This window comes from Peromyscus maniculatus, chromosome 23 (assembly GCF_049852395.1).
Source record: "Peromyscus maniculatus bairdii isolate BWxNUB_F1_BW_parent chromosome 23, HU_Pman_BW_mat_3.1, whole genome shotgun sequence".
NCBI classification, from domain to species: Eukaryota; Metazoa; Chordata; class Mammalia; order Rodentia; family Cricetidae; genus Peromyscus; species Peromyscus maniculatus.
In genome coordinates, this window is record NC_134874.1 from 11,732,806 (window position 1) to 11,752,074 (window position 19,269).

Here is a 19,269-nt window from a genome sequence, read left to right on the forward strand (position 1 = left end):
GTTCACGGCAGGGCTGGTGGTTAGGCACACAAGGTGGCTGGATGAGGTCAGGTTCCCTGGATGTGTGATGCCAGCAGGCTTTCTCAGAACCCCACAGAGAGGAGACGGGGGGTGGGGGGTGTTTGTAGGGGGCTGGGGATGTCACCTCAGAATTATAGGGACTCACAGCTTTTCCTTCGGCAGCTGCAGGAGGCCCGCCAAGAAACAGTCATCTTGGATGCTTGTAGCAGGCAGATTCCCTGGTCTCCCCTTGACCTTCCTCAGACCCTTCTGCAAGCAGAGCCTCTGTTGACCCTCTTTGTAGACCCCCTTCATAGAGAAAGAGGGGAGCCCGGAGAGGTTGCAGGGCCTGGGTGATGGATGTCGCCCATGTGGATAGTGTGACTCAGAGTAGTCAGGCCAGTGTCTAAGCTTACGTCTGTGGCCCCACAGCAGCTCAGAAGCACAGTCAGCGTGGTTGCTGGCCCTGTGTTCCACAGGTGTTTTGAAAGTGGAGATCATTCTCCCAGGCCCAGCCCCACGCTTGGTGAGCTCCCCTCATACTTGAGACCCACAGACATGAACCAGAGGGGAAGGTGTTTCACAGTGGGGCCGGGACTCTGAAAAGAAGAAGGTAGAGGAGAGTGATAGAGAGCAGCTGAGTCCTTTGTAACACGGTAGGCAGGAAGAGCTCTCGGGGAGAATGCCTGTGCTGTGACCTGATGGGGATCTGGAAGAGGAACAGAGTGGGCAGGGGCAGCATGTGCAAAGGTCCCCTGGCAGATTGGGTTTGGTAGGCCTGGGAGTCACCAAAGAGGCCTGCACAGTCAGTGTGAGTGGAACAGAGAGAAGCCAGGGATGAGGCCTGAGTAGCTGATAAACCAGGGGCTAGCGCTAGGTGGGGGAGGGACCAGCACCCAGGTATCCAGTGACGATATCCAGGCATGTTGATGAGGTCATGGGCACATGTACTTCACAACAGCCCAGTGCTGGGTGCAGGCGTGTGTGCACATGTACACTGTGTGTACGTGTGTACATGTGTGCGTATATATGCATGTGTGCCCTGTGCCTGTGTACTGTGCTCAGTCTCATTAAACGCCACACTAAGACAAGGTGCTAAGGTAGGGATTCGGCCACTGGCCCCTGCACAGCTAGTGCCTGGCAGGACCAGTGTGGCCTGCACACGTCATAGCCCCAGTGTGGATCGGGATAAGCGTAGGGAGGCTGGTAGCCCTGTCTGAGCTGTGGGAAGAAGGCCTGTAGTACCAAAGCGTGTCTTGCATTTCCAGTGAGGTGTCCTTCCTGATGCTGGGGGAGGGTGTAGGTTGACTCATTGGAAGTTGGGGCGGCCATTGTAACTGTTCTGGCCAGGCCAGCTGCGCACATAGGAGTAGATGCCAGCCATTCTAAAAAGTCCTCTGCCTTCTGAGGCTGAGACCAGGAGCAGCTGGCCTGCAAGAGAGGGTCCTGCCCATCTTGGATGGTGACCACAACCTTTCTTAGCTCAGCTTGTTGCTAAAGCTGAGAGTGTCTTCCTGTGACTGTCTGAACATGCTCCGAGGCACAGGTCAGGGCAGAGTCCCAGGCACACATGCCAGGCTCCTGTCTGGATGCTGCTAAGAGCTGACTGAGACCGGACCAGGGACGGGAGGAGGGCAGGGTCAGCAGTGTGGCACAGGCCAGGGCATAGAGTATGGGGCTAGCAAACCGGTTCCTTTGCTGGCCCCAGCTGAGGGTGGAAGCCAAGTGCTGCCAATTGAAGCTGCAAGGACTGGTAAGCTGGCTTTTTAAAAACAGCTGCATTTTCTCCTTCTCGAAAACTCCACCTTTCTGATCGCACTGAGGTAACCTCCCCTAGTGTCACACATCAGCCAGTTCAAGAAGGGACACCCACTCTATAGTGGGCCACACACCTCATCTGCCCTGCCATTTTCTTCCTGCGAAAATGTCTTTCCCGACTCTGATGAGCCAACTCTGATACACCAACGTGAGGCTGCCTGGGGTTTAGGGTTCAGATGCAGACCTCCAGAATATTCTGTAGGCTCGCATGTTTCGTGATGCAACACCTCATCGAGGTCTTGGCACATGTGTTAGAGATGCCACACGCCTCTTCTTTGGGGCTGAGGCGAGCTAGCGGGTGGGACTGCCATCTCTCCAGGGTCGTGCTTCTCCTGAGTTTCCCCAGGACCTGATGTCCCCACTCCCAGTTACGAGTCACGCTTCTCCGCCGCTCTGCTTTGCAAGCCCAGGCAGCCGCTCTGTGGTGGCATTGCTGGGAGACACGCCTGTTTGCCAAGGCTTGAGCCTGGGTTCTGGGCTGGGCTCGCGGAGAGTCTCGGGCACAGCTGCCTCTCCCACTGTCGCAGAGAGGTGACAGCGTCACCGCGTCATTGCCATGCAGCGTACAGGGCTGGGTTTGTGGTGTTGACGCTCGGTTGCAACTAGTTTGAGGCTTTCAGAAAGGGTGGGAAGATGGACAGAACTGAGCACCAGGACGGAAGCCCCACCCACCAGCTGCAGCTGGACCGAGAGCTGCCAGCCTCACTGGGGCTCGAATCTCTGACATCATGCTTCTGGGGGCTTTGCGTGGAATCCCGTGGGTCCGGGGTTATTGAGAATGGTCTGTGTCACCCCCGTTCTGTAATTTTGAGAATTTTAAAATTGGATTTTAGTCTGAAAGTTCATTAAGCACCCTGGGTTTTTGTTTGTTTGTTTTTGTTTTTAAGGGAAAACAACATTTTGCTTAGGTTCATGGTTAAAGAAAATGGTTCACATAGTAATTTAAAGTGAAGTTAGTGTGGCCTGGGACTGTTGAACACTTAGTTTTGTGTTCAGTATTCTGTTCTCTCTCAAATGGGGCCAACAGCAGGGTGTCTGTGTGTCTGCTTGCCTGTCTTCTACACCTCTCCCTGCCCCCTTCTCTCCCTCCCTCTCTCTCCCCCTGCTGAAGCCCAGCAGCACCGACCGGACTCCTTTAATCTAGCAGATTCTGTGCTTTGTTTAGTCTTGGGGACTTGTGTGCCCTTGCAGTGACTCCATGTAACGCACTGATTTGTTCGTTGATGGGGCTAGGACTCGACCCAGAAAGTGAAAAGGCTTCAGGGGAAGGAGCAGAGACCCCCACAGGCAACACGGAAGAGGAAGAGGAAGATGAGGAAGAGGAGGAAAGTGTCCCAGGATGCACTTTGTTTATTAAGAACCTCAACTTCAGCACCACAGAGGAGACACTGAAGGAAGTGAGTGAGATGGGGGGGGGGGGCGGAGGGATGTGTACCCCAGTCTCCGGCATGCTGTAGCTCTTGGGCCCCCTCATCCACCTCAGGGGTGGGTCCTCACGTCAGGGAGTGGTGGCAGCTTCGGACTACCTGTCTAGAAGGCAGCTGGTGACAGGAATCTGTCTTTGCAGGTGTTTTCCAAAGTGGGGGCTGTGAAGAGCTGCACCGTGTCCAAGAAGAAGAATAAAGCAGGTATTTATCCCAACTCGGCAGGAGCACTTCCTGAAGGAGCCTGTGACAGAGGAGATGGACGGCCACCAAGGCATCTCCTCTTGGCTTTCCAAGTGTCTCCACCCTCCTGTCTGAACTGGTCCCTGGTCTGCTTCAGGCCTCCTGCTCTGGGGCAGACCCAGCTGACCACATTGGACTCTTCTCTCTCTAGAACTTTCCCTAACAGTGAGTGGCTTTGAAACAGTTCCACAGGGGCAGCAGTATGGAGCAGAAGCCTCTGCTTCCTCCTTTATTTACCTCTGTGTTCTGGAACTTTTCCAGGCATGTCAAGGAATGGCTGGCCTTGGGTTTTCCCTCCTGTTTTCCAAGGGAAATACCCAGAGACAAGTTCTAGAGCATTCTAACAACTCATTAATCCCGTGCCTCCACGGCCAGTGGGCACGTAGGCCTCATGTCTGACTTTGGCCCAAGGATTATCTCAGAGTCCCCTGGTGGTCCTCCTCCTGGCTTCCTGCAAGGCACGGGCAGGGCTAGGCCATCTCCATCCAGAGTCCCTTTGGTTAGGCAGGGTTGGTGGGGATACCATGTGGGCTGGCCCAGCATGCTCCTGGGTAGTGATGGATAGCCATGATACCCACTGCTCAGTGTCCCTCAGACAGGTCCCGAGATCCTCCCCATAGATGGCAAGCAAACCATTAGTTATAAGGTACCTGTCCCCAGAGTGACCAGATTCCCTGGGGGACTGATGAACCAGTGACTACAGCACAGTGCTGAGGACTGCGGTAGGGAGAAGCCCTGCACAGCGGTGCTCTTGACAGGCGGCACCTCAAGAGAGACAGAGCCGTCAGATGGCAGAGACCTCAGGCTCAGAGCACCGAGAACTTGTAGAGGAAGCGGTAGGAGGAGGTCTGGAAGGGTGGGCAGGGTCCAAGAAATGAGGTGACTCATGTTAGCGGGGGGGCCACTAGGGAGTAAGCGGACGTCCAGCAGAGTCAGGGGTCCGTTGCACCCTTCCGCTTAGTCACCAATGTATCATCTCATTATGGTTGAGACTGGAAAACCAAGATCAATGTGCCTGCTGGCAGGTGTGGTTCCTGTGGGGAAGGAGCTGTCCAGCCCCCCACTGTAGCTAGAGTTTTCCTGCCTGGCCCACAGTCAGGACAAATCTCTGTCACCCGCCAGTCCCACAGCCACTCAGACCCAACCAAGTAAACACAGAGACTTATATTGCTTACAAACTGTATGGCCGTGGCAGGCTTCTTGCTAACTGTTCTTATAGCTTAAATTAATCCATTTCCATAAATCTATACCTTGCCACATGGCTGGTGGCTTACCGGCATCTTCACATGCTGCTGGTCATGGCGGCGACTGCAGTGTCTCTCTGCCTCAGCCTTCTACTTCCCAGAATTCTCCTCTCTCCTTATCCCACCTACTTCCTGCCTGGCCACTGGCCAACCAGTGTTTTATTTATTGACCAATCAGAGCAATTTGACATACAGACCATCCCACAGCACCCCACTCTCCCCACCTCCCATCTCCTAGCCTGTAGGTAGCCATCTCCAGGTCCATATGGCATTTTGGTTGTGTATGCCTGTCCTGGGTTCAGCTTGTTTTTGAGGCAGGGTCTCTCCGCGTAACCCAAGCTGGCCTTGAATACACACTCCCGCTATAGCCTACCAAGTGTTGGGATTACAGGCATGGATCACGATGTCTGCCTTCTCCCCAGTTGGTAAAGGGACCCCACCTGTGCTGGATCAGGGCGCACTATGATGACCTCACTTTACTTGATTACCTCAGTCAAGCACATGTCTCAAGCAAGGTCCCGCTCAAAGGAACGTGGGCTTCCACACGAGAGCCTACGGCACCCGGTACTGCCTGCCATCCCCGTCTTCAGGGGCTTCAAACCAAGTGTGGGACACGGGCACGTACAGCGGTGTACACATACAGACGCGTGTGCTAAGGGCATGAGTCTGATAGAGTGTCCTCGAGAGCTCCTGCTACCCAACCATTGCTCCTTGTACTCTAGAACAGGAAAGAACCGTGGTCAGCCTCCCTGTCTGGACTTTGTTACCTAGGAACCAGGTGTAGTCAGATGTCAGATGCATGTAGAAGAAGAGAGGCCTCACTGTCCACAGCTGTCCTCACCTCTGCCTTAGGCATGGCGGCACCCTGGCCAGGTTGAGGCTTCGCTGCCTGTTGCAGCCATGGCCGGCCATCCCTGTTACTTCCCACTCCCTCTGAGAGGCACTCCGATTAGGAAGTTAATTCTCGTATTGGTTATCTGCGAGTTACTAGTCAAGCAGGCCCCAAGGGGCAGCCCTGTAGCCCCACTGCGATTCACCTTCCTGCCTGGTCCTAAGTCTCAGCACGAGCTGAGGTCCTCTTTTGAAGGAAGAGGGGTGTGAGAAGGGAAGAGACTCTAAGTGTGGGTCAGAGTCTTCACAAGTGGTCTGGACTGTACTGAGCTCCGCCCACACCCCCTTTCTCTCTCCCTCTTTCCCTCAGGAGTGCTACTTTCGATGGGGTTTGGGTTTGTGGAATACAAGAAGCCGGAGCAGGCCCAGAAAGCCCTCAAGCAGCTCCAGGTAAGCCGGGGATCCTGGGCCATCACGGTGAGACCATGGCCCAAGAAAGATTAAGGCCTTTCTCACCCCTCCGTGGTCACTCCGACTCATTTATTCTTTTACCGTGGTTCCAAACATACTCTCTCTAGTTTGCAGGCTCTTTATGGAATGTTCTAACCCAGCAGAGCCACCCATAAGCTAGGCTCTGACTGCAGTCCCTAGACGCAGAGCTGGCGCATTAGCAGAATGACCCTGGGAAATCCCTCAGCTATCCCAGGAAATACAGCACGTGGGGCAGTATACACACTCAGGCCGTCTGCCTATCAGATACTCTGGCGGACCATGACTGTGAACTAGACTCACTCCGTCCTCTGCTGGGAAAGACAGGCTTCTGACCTGAACGAACGTGCAGGAGCAGGGTCACAGGTACTCCGTGAAAATCCCGCCTCCCCCGGGGACTGCTTCAGAAAACACAGAGAGGGTGAGCCGATGCCTGTCCTGGCCGATGCCTGTCCTGGCCGAGCCCTCAATGCTCAGAGCTCTAGGAGGGAGCAGCTGGGAGGTGAGGCTAGGAAGTGCAGAGGCCTGAGGCGGGAGCTCCAGGTGTGATGGGGCAGGATGGGGGGCAGCGTTCTGGGGAGGAGGTGAGGAGAGAGGTGTGGAAGGCTAGACCTTCGTATAGGCCCTTTGGAGGGCTAGCATCTGGCCCAAAGGCAGTGGGAGACTGAGGCTCTGAGTTGTTTTTTAAGACAGTTTCCTGTCTGCTGTGAGGAGCATGGATAATTCGGAAGCGACTGGGGAACCCTTGCACCCCTCACAAGACATCACCCTAGCTTGGACCAAGGTGGAGTTAGGAGAAGGGCTGAGAAGTGTCTAGACGACGAAGTGGACTAGGGCCTGTGGCAGCCCTAGAGGGGCCTGAGCCTCGCTCAAGAAGACAGCCACAGGCCTAACACTCAGGAGGATCTCTGAGTTCCAGACCAGCCTGGTCTACATACCAGGTCATAGGCTAGCCCATGTAGTATCATATGCAGGTCATAAGCTAACTATATAGTATCCCTGTGTCAAAAAAAAAAAAAAGAAAAAAAAAAAGACAGCTTTCTGCATTGGCAATCATCGCAGGCCATGCAGGGTAGAGGACACAGCTCGGCATGTGCCTTGTGAAGTTTTGTGGGATTTGTTTGTTTGTTTGTTTTTTAGCTAGAAAGTCTACTTTGTTCCTGCACCCCATGTCCTCATTTAACTCACATTGAACTCTGCAAACAGTGGTCCATATTTTCTCTTTCATGTTTCTCAAGAGTTGGTAGCCGGGCATTTGTATGCATGCCGTGTGCTGGTCTGTGCACGAGCGTGTGTGCACATCACTGTCAGGGATCGTGCGTCCAGAGCCCCACACGCTATATTTCCTGGGATAGCTGAGGGATTTCCCAGGGTCATTCCGCTAATGCGCCAGCTTTGCAGCTGGGGACTGCAGTCAGAGCCTAGCTTGCACATGGCTCGGGTGGGTTAGGACGTTCCATAAAGAGCCTGCAAACAAGAGTGAGCCGTCTGCATGCTGGACCTGCAGGCTCCTCTCTGAGAACGCCACTAATGGTAGAAACGGCTCCCTGGGCCACCGGAAGATCAGAAGTGCATTAGGAGGCTGGGTCTCTGGCCACCTGCTGCGTGTCAGCCTTTCTGTTAAAGCTGTCTCTGACCTTGATCTCCACCAAACCCTCTGGGTGGCTGGAGAAGGGCAAGCATGGGTAAGTGACCAGGCCTGGTCATTTTGTGTTCTAGGGTCACGTCGTGGACGGCCATAAACTGGAAGTGCGGATCTCCGAACGAGCCACTAAGTGAGTCCTCAGGAGTCTCCTCTGTCCTTGGATGGGTGGCAGCTCTCTATGTCTGACCTTGGTGCCGATGGTTAAATGCCTCCACACACCCCAACTCCTCTACCATCTGGGGTTCTTCCCAACTGACGTTTCACTTGTCAGCTTTGCTACCACCTCCCTGCCCGACCGAACCAGTCAGTGTCCATCCCCTGGGTAGTGAGCTTAGACGTGCAGACACGTTCTTATAATTGAGGAGCGGGTGGGACCGGGAGTGTAGCTCAGGGGCAAGGTGTTAGCCCAGAAGGCACAAGGCCCCTCCCTCATGGGGTTCCTTCTCATGGTCCTCCTTATGGGACAGCAGCAGTGGGCTGCATTGATCAGGGAGCCCCAGGAGTTTGGGAGAGAAGGTGACTTCCGCCCCTGTCACCCCGAAGTGGAAGATAGGCTGACTTCCCCTGTTTCCATCATGGCCCCTTCCGTAGGCCACCTGAAGTGACGGGGAGGTGTGTTTTGTTGGGGAAGGTGGCAACAGCGGTCTAGGTATGAGCAGTTCACACCCCCCAAATAACCTGTTGTTCCTCCATCCCGCCCCAGGCCTGCCTTGACATCCACCCGTAAGAAACAGGTCTCCAAGAAGCAGACGACCTCAAAGATTCTGGTGCGGAATATCCCCTTCCAGGCCAACCAGAGGGAGATCCGGGAGCTTTTCAGGTGGGTCCACGCGCTGGGCTGTGGGCACAGCGCCCCCTGGAGGCTGGGAGGCCGCCCAGGTCCTGACGGTGCTGCTGTAGCCCAGTGGAACTTTCCAAATTGCCCTGGAAGCTTGAGTACCCTGGCCTCCTCTCTCAGAGGCAAGAGGGTGACCAGGTGTGTGCCCGCACCCCAGGGCTGTCACCAGACGTCAGGAGGGACAGCAGTCCTAGCGGCTGCAGCCTGTGCTTCCTCTGTGGGATTTACTAACGTCCCAGAGAGTCAGTGCCTTCAGAGAGGGGCGAGAGCTAACGGGACCCTCACCTCAGCTCCCAAAGGGGCCAGGAGCTGATGTCCTGACGGTAGAAAACGCTTGATCTCGGTTGCTCTCTGGCAAAAGCCATTTGGGGAAGACGTTGGATGTCCTACACACAGAACACAGACCATGGTCTCTGTTAGCATAGGAGGCCGACTTGGGGGCCAGGCAGGTGGTGAGACTTGGAGACAGACTGTCTGGGACAGAGGGGAAGCTGCAGGGCTCTTCTCTCCCGGCCATGACGCCAGGCAGGAACCTAGATTTAGTCAGGCCCATTCTGCTCATGGTTTGGAAGATTTGAGGTCTTTTCAAGTTTGAATCCCTTCTCCCCCGCCCCCGCCGTGAACTTTTTTGTTTTATGTCTGTGAGTCGCTTTCGCTTGTGAACCATGTGCATGCAGTGTTTCCAGAGGTCAGAGAAGAGCATCAGATCCCCCAGAACTAGAGTTACAGATGGTTTTGAGCTGCCATGTGTGGGGGCACTAGAAAAGAACACAGATCCTCTGGAAGAGCAATAGTGCTCTCAACCACTGAGTCATCTCCCTGACCCCCCATCAGTCTGAATTCTCACAGGGGATCCCCGGAGGACCGATGGATTCTTTAAAAACAAACCACACAGGCCTCTGGCTGCCCCCGCCCCCCATATATGCACAGTAGAGCATTTTGATTGGGAAGTTGCTTAGATGGTCCTGCACTGAACCCCAAGTTGAAGGAGACGTTTCTGTGACCCCATAAGAAGGGGGTGCTGTGTGTCTTCAGAACATCAGTGGGACGAGTTCACCCCTCCATGCAGATTGCCGAGGCTCAGCTAGGGTCTTAGGGTGCTTATGGGCCTTAAGTCCCCGTCTCATCTGCCCCGTCAGTGGCGTGCAGCCCCTGCTTGTCACTTTCTCAGGTGACGTGTCTGGTAGAGTGACCCGCCAGTGTCTCACGAGGCACAGTGGCTGCAGGCGGGAGCGCCAAGTTGGAGAGGGGTCTGACTTTGGGAGGCTTGCGTCTTTACTCTTGCTGTGAGGTTAAGAGAGAGGGATGCTGTTTGGGGACCCGGCTTCAAAACGCCTCCCTTGTCTCCGCGTTCTCCACCGTCCCCCCGGGTGGGGGCGTTCAAGCCGCGGTCAGCGTACCTTCCCTCTAATGTCGGAGCTGGGGTGCCTGGTGAGACGGGTCACAGCTGGGGGCGAGGGGGCGGTTTTCCTGAACCCTCATCCCGAGCGTCAGCCAAAAGGGGAGTGAGAGCGTTGGCTCGGTGCTTGCCTGCCGTGACTCCGCTTCTAAAAGGAGTCCAGTCTCACGGCCGCCACATCCAAAGGAGTGCTTAAGGATGGTGCGTGGTGAAGGGAACACATCCCTCGGAGATGACAGCGTCACTTGGTCCCACGGTGTATTGGGGATGACATTTATCCAGGGAAACAAAAGACGGACGGCAAAGCAGGGGAAGGGCTTTGTTTGATCTGTGCATTATACGTCTGTTTAGTAGACAGGGAATTAGTGTCTGCTGGATGTACTTACATGTGGCATCTCTTCCTCTCCGCCATTGTTCTGTCTGGGCAGTCATAAACCCTGAAGCTGGAACCCTCCTCCTCCAGGACAGGCCCTGCCCTGCTTTTGTTAGCCTCCCAGCAGACTGAGATCTGAGGCCATCGCAGTGGTGGACAGTAGGGGTCACTGTGAGCCTTCCCTGGGATGCGAGGCTTGCGCTTCAGGCCTGAGTCTAGACAAAGCCGCTGGCCAGCCAGAGGTCACTAACTGACGGAAGGCTTCGGGATTGACCTACTGTGTCGAGCAGGATTTGGGGGGCTTTTCCTGATAGGTGTGATCAAACTCACAACCCACATTCCAGGTATGTACCTGTGTGCTGGTCCCTGTGCCGGGCGCCTGCCATGCTGGATCTGCTTGGCGCTTGCAGCCCTGGACATGGGAGGGCTTCTGCTATGCCCAAAGGAAACTCAAGACACAGTCTACCCAAGGTTGCACATCTGGGCTAGCATATGACTTCCAGGACCCTGGCCCAGAACTTGTTTTTTTCGAATCTGTTGTCCGCCCAGGTCTAGGAGGATTTGTCACCCCCGGGTTGTCGTGGTGGGGATACTGTGTGGCAAATGTGTGATTATATGAGGCACCGTGCTAGATGCCAGGGAACTCAGCGGTATCAGGAGGGTCCTGAGTCTCCTCTCTCCTGCCAGGGCCTGCAGAGGACCAGGGCAGAGGCATGTGAGAACACAGGGCCAGTGTGGCAGGTCTTAGCACCATCTGCTGGGGCAGGACAGCATTTACTGGCCCCTATCTGGAGGCCCCACTGTCCCCTGGACTCCATCAGTTCCTGCAGTACCTGGGCAGGAGGCACTGTGGGGCCCCGTGCCTGTGGGAACCCCACCAGGAGTGATTTAAGAGTCATCTTCAGACTGAGCCATCAGTGGTGCCTCTCTGGTGTGCACGCTCTGGGCCTCCGTGTCTCGTCATACAATAACTGTGCCAATGCTGGTGGTGTGCATATAGTAACTGTGCCGTGTCGTAACATGTAATGATTGTCACCGTAGAGGGTACCAGGCACTGGGGCTGAACACTTCAAGTTACCAACATCCCCTGCTGCTACAGTCTGCAGTCGTTACAAGAGCATCCGTTTGTTTCCCAGGGAGAAACTGCTCCCAAGCCCAGATCTAAGCCACACACTGGTCAAGTGCCTCCAGCTGCCTCAGTTCCCTCCCCACCCAGGTGGCTTCCCCAGGGGCTGTTAGAGGCTCTGTGAGGTCACCCAGAGGCAGCAGTCACAGTGGGTGGCCCAAGCGTTGACCGGTCCAGCATCACCAGAACAGTAGGAGCAGGATTTGATTGAATCCAGGGCCTGGCTCCGGCCAGAGCCTGTGTCTTTACCCGCAGTGCAGACTCCTCGAAGGTTCTCTGTAGCTTTCTCACTGTCTCCTCCTTTCCCTGCGTCCTTGCCTCCCACACTGCCATTCCCTCTGCCCCTTCAGCCCACAGGGATGCCTGAGGGGCCCGTCTGCTGCCCCTCCACCCTGTAGACCAGTGGTTCTCAACCTTCCTAATGCTGTCACCCTCTAATGTAGTTCTTCATGTGGTGGGGACCCCCACCCATACCATTGGTTCATTGCTATTTCATAACTATAATTTTTGCAACTGTTATGAATTGTAAATACCTGATGTGCATGATATCTGATATGCAATGTTTGACACACACACCCCAAGGGGTCAAGGCCAACAGGTTGAGAACCACTGCTGTAGAAAGACTAGCAGGGCTGCTCCAGACTGTCTGTGCACCTTGTGTGTGTGCACACACTGTCGCTCAGACTTTGCAGCTGCAGCCATAGGCACAAGCTCCAAGTCCCCCATTGTCTCCCTTAGCGAGGCCTTGTCTACAGTCACCAGTTTCAGGAAAGCAAGAGTCTCCCCTCCCAGGAAGGAGGTCCTGTGGGGCTGGTCTTGTGGACACATGGCCTGCAGAGTCACATGAGGCTCCACACCCGGTTTGGTGTCTGTTGCGAAATCTGGTAAAGTGGTTTTCACGGGGCACAGGGACCTGGCAGCTGTGTGGCAGGAAGATTAGGATGTTTGGAGCCAGAGCGCAGTTTGGCAGTCAGCCGGCCTCCATTTTCTCATCCATAAGAGAGGAACCATAACTTGACTCCTGCTAAATCCCTGCTCTGGCAGCAAAGGGCATGGCCTGGGGGAGGGGTGGACAGACAGACAGGAGGGAGGGAGGGAGGGTCGCCAGTGTCATCTTCAGTCTGGTGGGCAGGTTTCAGAACTGTAGGTGGACTTTTCTGTTCCTCCAGCCAGTTCCCAAATAACCACACACAGATTTATTATTAATTATAAATGTTCAGCCAGTAGCTCAGGCTTATTACTAGCTAACTCTTACATTTAAATTAACCCATATTTTTTAATCTTTGCTCTGCCACCTGGCTCGATTCCTTTTCTCAATACAGCAAGTTCATCTGCTTCCTCTGCATCTCCTCACGACTCCCGAGACTCCTCTTCTTCTTCTTTGTGCTCTCTTTTTGTCTGCCAGTACCACCTAACCTCTACCTGTCCAGCAGTAGGCCAGTCAGCTTCTTTATTAACCCAGTCACAGTGAGATATATTCACACAGTGTAAAGGCATATTCACACACCACTGCCCCCTGGCCAAAGACTAGGCTTCCCAATGGTTCCTTTTCTCCTCCTGAGTGACTGCAGTGCCCTTGAGGCCTCAGCTCTCCTCACTTTAGGATGGAGATGGAGAGCATGTCCAGTAGAGCTACAGACCTGAGAGAGGAGCCAGAGGCTCCCCTTGGGTCACTGTGGATTTCACAAAGCCATGGCCTGAGGCTTGGGAAGACCATTGTCATGGGTCCGAGGTGGTGACACGCAGTGAGAATGTGCAGCCACAGCCTCTAACGGGCCTCCACACTGCCCATAAGTTTCCATCCTCTTTTCCGAGGTGTAGAAACAAAGCTGTCTGTTTCCTGCCCACGTCTGCTTCCTGCACTTCCGCTCTCTGCCCCTTGCACACAGGTCCTTTACTTTGCCTCCCTAGCCGTGGGGCACAGGTGGCCATCCGTGTGAGGACAGACTTAACTTCTTAAGCTGAGAGGTGTTCCCTGGAGCTGAACCCAGGCCTGCACGCTGTCTGCTTCCCTCCTGAAAGGACCAGGTGTCTTCAAAGACAGCACGCTGACGCTACAGACTGGGTAGCTAACGGGACATCTTATAGACAGGGAGCCCAAGCCTGGAGAGCCTGAGGGCCTCCCTAGTCACCAGCCAGTCACTGTAGAACTGTAGAAACTGTTGTTTCTCCCACCTCCTTCCAGCCTACCCGCCAGCTCCCCTTTGACCTCTGCCCATGTGGTTACCTCTTTATTGAACAAAACCCTCCAGACTGTAAGGTCAGGTGCCACTGGAGTCACACTGTGCATGGGAGGCTGGTACCCAGCGGGCACTCAGAAGACGCTCAGCGTATGTAGACCTACTGTGCAGAACCTCACTCTAGAATGCTGATGAAATCGAAGCTTGGGAGGCACAGAGTGGGTTAGCGGTTTGCCTAGGTCATACAGCTCCGTGGTGGTGCGGTGAGCCCACCATCCTGGAACCACCCCTGAAGGGCAGGGATGTCCGCCAGATTGGCCAGGCTCTGGCTCCAGATAGAACACAGCTTTTTTTCCCCCTGCTATTTCCTCCTCAGAGGTGTGAGCCACCTGCCAGGGTGTGAATGGGCAATTCACAACAGGTGTCCGGAGCCCTTAATTACACGCCTGGGTCTCCTGTGCCCTGCACACCTGTTGTGCTGACTCTGTGGACAGCGCAGTCCGTCCCTGTCGGCTCATTTCTTCTCACAGTCACCGTGACAGTGGAGGGAAGGCTGAGGGCAGCTGGTGGCCTCCCTCCCCTCCCCCGGCCTGGGAGCTCTGCTGCACTCGTTCCTGGGTCCCGGCAGTATTTTCTAGAAGCTTCAAGCTCTTTGAGCTGCTCTGCACAGAGTGGGTAGGGTGAGGGGAGGGGACTTCAGGTTTCCCTGGCTTTGGAAAGATGCCACACCCTGGACCAGTGGTGTCCCCACCTCACTGCTGGACCCACCTGTGCCCATCTGCACCTCATAGTGTCTGGTCCTTGCCACACGGGCCCCACGCCGGCTCCCTCTCTGTCTTGGATGATGTCTGCAGAGATCCAGTATCAGAATAAGATTGCAGGTTCTGGGCGGACGGGCATCTGGTCCAATGACCGTGCTGGAGGTTGACAGATGTGACCAGATACAGAGGTGTATGTGGATCACAAACTTAAGTGGCTGCACATCCACATCCCATGACCCCCACGTAGTTCCTGGTGCTGCCACCACCCAGCGAGAGTGGCCTGTGCGGACATGGCGTGTGAGGTACCACTTCCCACCCCTGGGCTTCCACGTTTGTCTGTGGGAGTGTGTCCATGCTGCCGTAAGGTGCGTCCGTGCTAGGTCAGTGAGCCATTGCTGGCTTGTTAATGCTGTGTCCTAGTCTGTCAGGGGCAGTGCTGCAGTGCGTCTCACTGCAGGACAGCGCAGTGTACATGGGACAGTGCTGCAGTGCATCTCACTGGAGCAGTGCGGCCTTTTGCAGGTCCTGGCTGATATGCATACTGCTTGTGGGGCACATGCCTGCTGGCTCTCTAAGTGCCACCACTGAGCAGGCTCCCGAGTAGCTCTGTCCCAGGTGCACTCAGCACCAGTGTACGAGTACTCACACCCCCCACGTACCCCACATCTGGCCAGCATACCCATGACTTGCCCACATTTGTGAGACTGTGCCTCAGTTCCCTATGGTTTTCTATTGTAGTTGTCTGACCTTTTTTCTATATGCATCCACGTGTGTCTTTGTGGGCGGGCATTTGCCCATAGGGGCCAGGAAAGGCCATTGGACCTCCTGGAGCTGGAGTTGCAGATGATTGTGAGCTGCCATGTGGGTGCTGGGAGCTGAACCCCATCCTCTGGAAGAGCAGCAAGGGCTCCTGGCCACTGAGCGCCACCCCCACCCACCCCCACCCCTGCCCCGGTTGCCTGACTATAAACTAACTTCTCTTACTAACTTTCTGATTGGCTCTGTCATTCTGTGTATTCTGGAACCGCATCCCAGGCTACATGATCGCGGTGTCTCTGTGGTGCTGTGGCAGTTCAGTGCCCGCTCACGCATCACTATCACTCAGTCGCCTCCTTCCCTGGAGTCTCTGCCTCCTCCCCGTGTTCTCCAGTGGAGCTTCCTGTGTTGGGCACAGTCCCTCTGGAGCCCACTGTACGTGGCTGAGGTAGAGGCATCACTGTTGAGTCAGCCCACCTGGCTGATAGTGATGCCCTGCCAGCCTGGCCCATCCATGCAGATCTTACACGCTTCCAGAACATTCTGGAATGTTCGTTCCCACCCACTGGGCCTTATGGTTCTCTGCACTTCCATCAGATCTCTGGATCTCATTGGCTAAGGCCATTTAAGGCCCTTTGGGAGAATGTAGCCTCTCACACACAAGTGGCCATGAAGGCCTTTTGTGTTCCCTGTACCTGTGGCTTGATCCAGCTAGCAGCTCTGGATGTGAGGTGCTGGCCACTTTGGGGTGTTCACATGGTTTTGGTGAGGGCCAGGACACAGGGGATCTAGGACAATAACAGGTACTATGCGGCCCGCAGGGTGGTGTGGTACACCCGGGGTGGAGCCAATGAGGCTGGCAGGGCCCCTCAGTCCCACCACACACTCCCTGGCTTCCATGTGCATCAAAGAGAATCTCAGCCAGGGCCGTGATCCAGAGTTGAGCCTTTTGGTTCTTCTATCCAGTACTGGCATAGGTTTGGGCTCCTGGTGAGCATTTCTGGTGGATCCGTGGGCATTAGCTGTGACGTTAACATTTGTTATGTCCCTCATCCTTACTGCCACAGGACAAGGTGCAATGGACAGTGTCTCCTGACCACAGCCCCTGCCAGGCCTGAACCAGTCTGTGCCTGGGGACCTCTTGATTCCTCTCTCTCCCTGGGAAACTGAGGCTTGCAATCTGATGGCCCCACAGCAGAGCAGGGTGCAGGGCCACACTGTCCCCCACATCTTTGTGTGATATGTTCAAGGCCAGCTGCGTGCACATCTGTGAATGACCTCAAATTTCAACTAGGAAATCAATACCCCAAACGGTGACAGATGGCAGTAGTGAGCTGCCTGTCGCAGGAGTAAGCAAGTGGCATCTGTGGCAGCTCTCTGTGGGGAAGACTTGAGAAGCTACTGAGTCATGCAGCAGCTGTCTGTGACCCAAGAAGGTCCAGGTCCAGATCAGTCACAGCCAGTCCGGTCTTTGCTCAGGAGTAAATCTCCCTCCATGGTCAACAGCCAGTGGAGAAGAAGCGGGGAGAGAGAAGTCACCCTGACTTCCACATGCTGCATAAACTTTAGTACTTAAATCTGTGCTAACGGATCTGAACCTGGCACCCTGGAGAGTTGGAAGTACCAACCCTCATTGTCTGTGGTGTGAAGGAACAAACACCGTGGGGGTCCAGGAGCGTCTCTAGACCCTCCCTGGAGGTCAGATGGGGTCTGCAGTGTTGGGTGCATATAGCCACGGTTCTAAGCCTGCCTCTCCTGGTGAGCCCCACCCCCTCAGAACTCAGGACAGTACCAAATATGGGTTCCTCTGCTGCTCCACCATGCCCAGCCCCTTGCTAAGAGGAGTGTTTGGAGGGTTATCTGGCATCCACTCAGGTATCAGAAGTTGGCTGTGAGCTTGGGAGGGAGCCAGTATGATTTTTCCGAGTCACACCACCAAGAAGGCTGAACTCCGGCCACTGCTTGACCTATCTTGACCCTCATTGGTTGAACAACTTCATGCAGTTGTTTCATCCATGGCAGAGAGCTTATGCCTTCCAAGGCAGCAAGACCCATTGGTTGTGGCTGCCTAGGATCCTGTAGTAGGGTTGTGGAGACTGCCTGGCTTTGCAGAAAGTGGCATTGCAATCGATTAGTGATGTCTGCCATGACTGCAGGAGCAGCAGCCTTGACATGTGAGCAACCACAGTTTGCACTAGAGATAATGGTGTTCATCTGCTACAAGGGTGTTTCCACCTGCCACCCTGCCAGAGCTCAGTCCCCTGCTTGTGGGGAAGCCAGCACTGGCTTGTGTCCTCTTTCTTCTCCTCCTTGCTGGAGACAGCCTTTCACTGTATCCAGGGAAGACACAGAGCTCCTTCTGAGGTGGGGTATCCTGGGCGATGGTTCCTCCCCCCGCAGGGGACAGTTGACTCACTGACTTGCCTCTGCACACAGTGGCTGTTCCAGCCGCCGCACTATCTGATCTTGCTGGTAGGTAACTGTTGGAGCCAGCACAGGGCTCAGCCTGTCTGTCTGTCTCCTGACATCCTGGGTGTGGAAGGCAGCGGGAGCCAAATGGCTTGGGGGATGTCCCCAGAGCATCTTCAGGCCCCTCCCACCTCACAGAGCTTTCAAGTGAGCACTACTCTGTGGGCCTCCATAGGGAGCCGGCCCTCACCAGGTTCATCACATGGTAGTCAGCTCTTGGAAGGGCGAGGACTGTCCTGGTTGGCCTCGTGTTTGTACAGGGTCTCTCCAGGCAGCAGACTTTGATCAAGAATAATTATAGCCAGGCAGTGGTGGCGCACACCTTTAATCCCAGCACTCGGGAGGCAGAGCCAGGTGGATCTCTGAATTCGAGGCCAGCCTGGTCTACAGATTGAGGTTCCAAAACTATACAGAGAAACCCTGTCTCAAAAACAACAAAGAATAATAGAGACTGGCCCTTCACCTTAGTCCAAATGTTCGTACAACATACTTGTTGGGTCCACTTAAGCCTGCAAGTCTCTTTTGCTGTCAGCCTGACTGGTGGTTGTGCCCGGCAGTGGGATATGGCCAGGAGGTCACCACAGAAGTCACAGGACAGGTGGCTCAGAGAGGGAGCAGGGGCCGTTAAAGCGGGCAGTGTGGGGCCATGAGCACGGTGCTGTGGGAGTGGCCACCTCAAGAACTGTGCAGTGTTCGGCCTGCACAGCCACTTAGGGCAGCCCTGGCGTGCACCAGAGCAGAGTGTCTGAATCTTGGCTCTGCCGCCTGTCTGTCTGTCTCCTTCAGAGAAGTCATGTCAGTCTCTGCCTCTCACAGTCCACACCTGTGGGACCACAGCAGTCCTCGCCAGCGCTCAGTAAGACAGTTCAAGTTCCATAGTTGCTGGTACGAGAGCCAAGGTTCTCAAACTGTGTACCCAGGAACCTTGAGTGTCACTGTGAGACTGAGTCAGCTAAGATGGGGGGCTGCTGCAGGCTAGGGGGCATCTGAGGGATCCCATGAGAACTCAGGGAGGTTCTGAGGGCATTGTGGGGTGCTCTGGAGCAAAGGGATCTGGGAGCCATGACTGAGTACACAGCCGTGTCTGATGCTGTGCTGCAGTCAGAGGTTCCCAACGTCCTCCAGAAATCTCTTTCTTTCCTGTCTTCTGCCCCCACCCTACCCCCCCACTGCTCAAACAGAACACTTGATTTCCAAACTAGGCTTTTAGGGCTTGTTATATTTCTCCCAGAAAGACTGAGTCCACTGAATGTTCCTGCTTATCTGTTCCCATCAAGGACCAGCCCCAGATGCAGGTGGAGTGTGGCTCCTCCAGGGAGCTGGCCTTGGACCCAACACTTAATATCTATCTATCTGGGACAGGCATGGAGCAGGACATTCCTGAAGAGTGCTCCGGTGCCAGGGTGGGGTGGCACTGTGCGCACGGGTTCCTCTCTCCACTGCCTCCCTGGCTTCCCCTGTGCCCATCTCCATGCAAAGGGGCCGGGGCCAGCAGAGAGACCTCAGCCGTGCTGGGCAGGGAGAGTCTTCCCTAGTGAAGGGGAAGAAAGCGTGTGTGGAAGTGGCCAGTGAGCAGACACGCAGGGCACACAAGGCGCTCGCCCGTGTGCACAGAGTAAAGAGGAGGAGAAGCATGGCCAGCAGCAGCCAATGCCGGTCCACTCTCAGGTGGC

General features: G+C 55.1%; 1 protein-coding gene across 1 annotated transcript in view; it reads left to right on the top strand.

The window, feature by feature from the left end:
• The window catches only part of Rbm19 (RNA binding motif protein 19), an 86,752-nt gene that overhangs the window by 21,594 nt on the left and 45,889 nt on the right, over positions 1–19,269 (top strand). Inside the window, exons 17-21 of the mRNA XM_006970795.4 lie at positions 3,052–3,215; positions 3,386–3,446; positions 5,931–6,010; positions 7,769–7,824; positions 8,398–8,514. Of these exons, the coding sequence (XP_006970857.2) occupies positions 3,052–3,215; positions 3,386–3,446; positions 5,931–6,010; positions 7,769–7,824; positions 8,398–8,514 (478 nt within the window). The remainder of the gene's footprint in view (positions 1–3,051; positions 3,216–3,385; positions 3,447–5,930; positions 6,011–7,768; positions 7,825–8,397; positions 8,515–19,269) is intronic.